The 4,385-nt window shown below is 46.4% G+C and overlaps 1 protein-coding gene across 1 annotated transcript; it reads right to left on the bottom strand.

The window, feature by feature from the left end:
- Positions 1–2,227: 2,227 nt before the first annotated feature.
- Positions 2,228–3,121, bottom strand: LOC139982505 (uncharacterized). The gene has a single exon (XM_071995400.1). It carries the CDS (start codon positions 3,119–3,121, stop codon positions 2,228–2,230), a length of 894 nt encoding a protein of 297 aa, XP_071851501.1.
- Positions 3,122–4,385: the final 1,264 nt, after the last annotated feature.

The raw sequence follows: 4,385 nt of genomic DNA, 5'->3' as shown, positions 1-4,385 counted from the left end.
ACTAAAACAAACTGTAAACTAATGAAGGGCCAACGTAAAAACACAATAAATGTGTGGTTAACGAAAGGTGGAGAGCAGCCGAAAACACGTCCGCACTCCACGAGAACTGAACTGAACTGGCCGTCGGTCTGATTTCTCCCTTCCCAACCCCTAACATATTTTATCGGGTAATCAGAACTCGGCAGCAAGCGCGACGCATTTTGTACAAAAGGCCACAGTGCAAGTTCTACACTGGTACTGTACATGTATAATTATGTGACTTCACATGGCACATAAGTATTTCCACTCCAGTCTTATTATGTTCAAATGGGATGGTTGAATAGTGCCGTTTGGCCGTGACGTTTTGAATCGGCGGGTTCACGTAAAAAGCACGTCAAAGTACGCATGTACAACGCCCATTTATGTTAATTGTCTAGAAAATAATACACGTGCCCTTTGGCCATGACGTTTTTGATCCCGCAAAGCGGGTCACCTAACAAGCACTAACGCATTAAAACCCGCAATACGGTACACCTTTTAGAACCCTGGTTCAGTAAATTCCATGGCATTCAAACCGCATTAAAATTTACCAAACCAAATGCACAATCAACGTAGCTAAACATTCTCACGTATCTCCTTTCCGTTCATATTGAGCAATTAAAAAGGAGTGAATATTGTATTGACAACTTGGGATTAAAACATCGAAATGCACCATTTGCTTTTCGTTACTACCTACAAACGAGAGATAACCCGCGTGACGGGCATTGAAACGATGAAGGAATGTGATGCTGTTGAATGTGTAAGGGGCGTGAAAAGAACCGTCAACGAAGTGCAATTACTTGTTCTTCTTTGTAACACGCGCACATGTGCAACAAGCGTAAGCTAAGGTTACTACTGATGCGGTGTGCCTCCCGGCATATAAGCCAACGGATCCTGCAGGACGGGTCACGTAAAAGTCACAATTTCGATAAGTACTACAACTAACGCAGTTGCACCCGCACGACGGGAGGTATCCAGTCAAAACGTGCTTTTTACGTGCAAAAGAACGGACACGGACCAAAGGTCAACAAGAGCCAAAAACAATCTCAGTTTGTAAAACAACCACCTGTAAAACAACCACCAAAAACCCAACTGAAACCCACAAACACAAATCTCTCACTAACGTAGCGTTTAATGTGGCGTGAAAAGGACATGGACCCAAAGGCCAACAGAAGCAAAATAAAATAATACTACAAACCGGCCCAAAAAAGCCAACTCGAAAACACAAACAGAAAAAAAAAAACATATTATGTTACGACCACACAACCCCCACACCCAACAACCAACTCACCCGAAACCCCACCCGGGGAACGCCGTCCCGACAGCAGACGACGGGCCTTTTTGGGGTACCCCTCAACCCATCCCCATTAAGGGGTGACGAGGGATAAGGTGTCTATCTACGATGTTATGTTCCCTATACGGGTCTTTTCAGGCACCTAGCCGTGTTCCCCCCTTTCCTGCGAGCGAGCAGAGTTCTTACCTCCCCGTCAACTTTGATCGAGTGGACCTCCCTGTCAGGAACAGGTCGTCCACTAGCGACAATCGTGTCCGGCATAGCGGAAGCGACTGCGGGCAGTGTGGAAGGGCCGCTCGAGTCAATGAGATCAGTGGCCTGCTTGGTCTCGTGAAACCTGTTTCGTCCCGTCAAAGATCGAAGTGGATTTATGCTACATACTTCACCGGAGGACTCCTTAGCCACCACTACTAAAGCTGTAATGAGTGAAATTATAAATCAAATACTGGACTGACCTTTAGTACTTGCAAATTTTCGTCCAATATCATTGAACTTCATCTGGCAACTGCAGAGGTGTAGATCCGATATTGATGGATTGTTCACGTGACAGTCGACGGGGAATAACAGCTATTGATTGATTCCATGCATGAGAAAGTTGAAAACGCAGCCCCCCCCCTCTAGTATTGAGGGAAGGTTTCTCCACGCGTTCCCAAATGGCTTCCCTAACTCCTCGTTCAAACCACCTCTCTTCACGATCTACAATGACGTGTTTGGGATCAATTTAGTGCCCAGTTGTTTTGGCGTGTGTGTACACTGCTGAATCCGGTTGATAATCGCTTGAACTTGGGCGGCGATGCTGGTCAACACGGGCTTTTATAGACTTTCGTTTCACCAACATATGATTCAGGACAGTCTTGTTGTGCACACTTAATCCCATAAACTAGATAAGATTGTTTGTCTGTGGGGGTCTTGTCCTTAACGTGGACAAAGTTTGCCGCGTAGTTTGTTGGTCGGCTTGAATGCGGTGTTTATGTCAAAGAGCTTATACACGTTCTTTACTCTCTCAGAGACACCCAAACAATAGGGGATGGTTATCAACGTTTTGGTTGTTGATTCAGAATCAGGGTTGGCGTTGGTAGAGCACTGGTTTGTATCTGGCTTTTGTTTTTTAGCCTTATCAAATGCCCAGTTTGGATAACCGCACCTCTTTAGCGCTCTTTCAATGTGATCTTTCTCCGATGGAATGTCACTTTGATCACTGATGATTGTATCGGCACGGTAGTGGAGGGTGCAGATGACGCCAAGTTTATGGATCAGCGGGTGGTGCGACCCAAATTGCAGGTAGTGATCTGTGTGGGTCGGCTTGCAATACACCACCGTGTTAAGTTTGCGTTTAGGATTTATCTGAACAAGGCAATCCAGGAAAGCGAGGTTGTTGTTATGACACTCTTCTTGCGTGAATTTGATGTTGGTTTTTAATATTGTTGATTGTTCTTCCTTACTGATGATAACAAAGGTGTCATCGACGAAACGGAGCCACAACTTCGGGGGTACACCTGGATAAGTGTTTAGAGCACGCTGTTCAAACCATTCCATAACAAAATTCGCAATAATTGGACAAATGGGATTCCCCATGGAGCAGCCATATGATTGTCTGTGAAACTGCTCATTGTTGGAAAAATAAGTGGTTTCCAGATAAAGTTCTTCAGCTTCGATGATGTGGTCTATGCCCCAATCAGTTCTATCTTTCAGAGTTGTATCCTTTTCAAGACACTCTCTGGTGATCTTTATCGCGTCCGTGGGAGGAATACAAGTAAATAATGCCGTGACATCGTAGGATGTAATAACTTCATTTTTCAACTTTCTCATGCATGGAATCAATCAATAGCTGTTATTCCCCGTCGACTGTCACGTGAACAATCCATCAATATCGGATCTACACCTCTGCAGTTGCCAGATGAAGTTCAATGATATTGGACGAAAATTTGCAAGTGCTAAAGGTCAGTCCAGTATTTCATTTATAATTTCATTCATTATACTACAACTGGATGAATCATAACATACATCAACATACTAAAGCTGTAGTGCAGTCCTCCATTGGCGAGTCAGAATCTGGGCCACTTAATGTCTCTTGGGCCGGTTCACTCGGGGCCCCAACTAGTATCACCGATAGCGGGCGTAGCTACCGGTAAACTAGTACAAGCGGCATCCTGCTCCGCATGCCACTCCGCTAGTATATCTCCGCCGTTTTGTCCTGCTCTGCCTCAGTGGGCAGGCTGGCAATCTCGGCAAGTTCGATAAGGGAAGAGGTCGGACACGAAAGGGGGAACAAAGCCTCCAAAGGGGCGCTAGTGTCGGACACTGGGGCGACAGGAGCATCAGGTGGTACGGTGTCAGAGGCCGGGACGGGGACCGCTTCAACCACGCCCGTAGCCACTCTGGCGGCGTATGAGCGGTCTGGGTATCGTTTTCCCACACGAGGTACACACGATATCCCCTTTACACTCGGCCAGGGTAAACAGCGGCTACATCGCTTGTTCCGGCACAACCTGGCCTCATGCCCTTCCAGCCCACACCTCCAAGAAGTGCGAGGCTGGCCCGGATATGCAATGTGGGCCCTGTGCCCATTAGCCCACAAGATAGAGGGGATATCGGACTTGAGTTCGATTCTAACTCGTCTAGTCCCGGTCTGTGACACCTTAACATTCAAGGAATTCCGGCTCCTCGTAGCCGGTCACTTTCCCAAAACGCACCAGTGTCCGCACAACAATCAGTTCAGACATGTCCAAAGGGAGATGGAGGACTGTCACCCACACCGAACTGTCATACGGTTTGACCTTCAGTCCCTCAACTCCCTCCAACACTTGGACACCTCGCACGCGGGCAGCCTCCGAGGTGAAACTAACATCAAAACAAGCCATACCCCGGAGAGGTTTATGCTGTAGCGTGTCAACCTCTCCAGGGACCCAAGGTCGTATATACCCTTCAAACAGTATTTATTGGTTTTGAGCTTATAAACAACAAACTTTGGTTAGTTTTCAGACCTTTTGCATGTGAAAAGTGAAAATAGGCATAAATTTTCACATGTTCACATTTGCTCATATGCCTATTGCAAAAGCAATGAAATACATAA

Source organism: Apostichopus japonicus, chromosome 16, assembly GCF_037975245.1.
Source record: "Apostichopus japonicus isolate 1M-3 chromosome 16, ASM3797524v1, whole genome shotgun sequence".
NCBI lineage: Eukaryota > Metazoa > Echinodermata > Holothuroidea > Aspidochirotida > Stichopodidae > Apostichopus > Apostichopus japonicus.
This window is presented reverse-complemented; position numbering and strand designations above follow the sequence as displayed.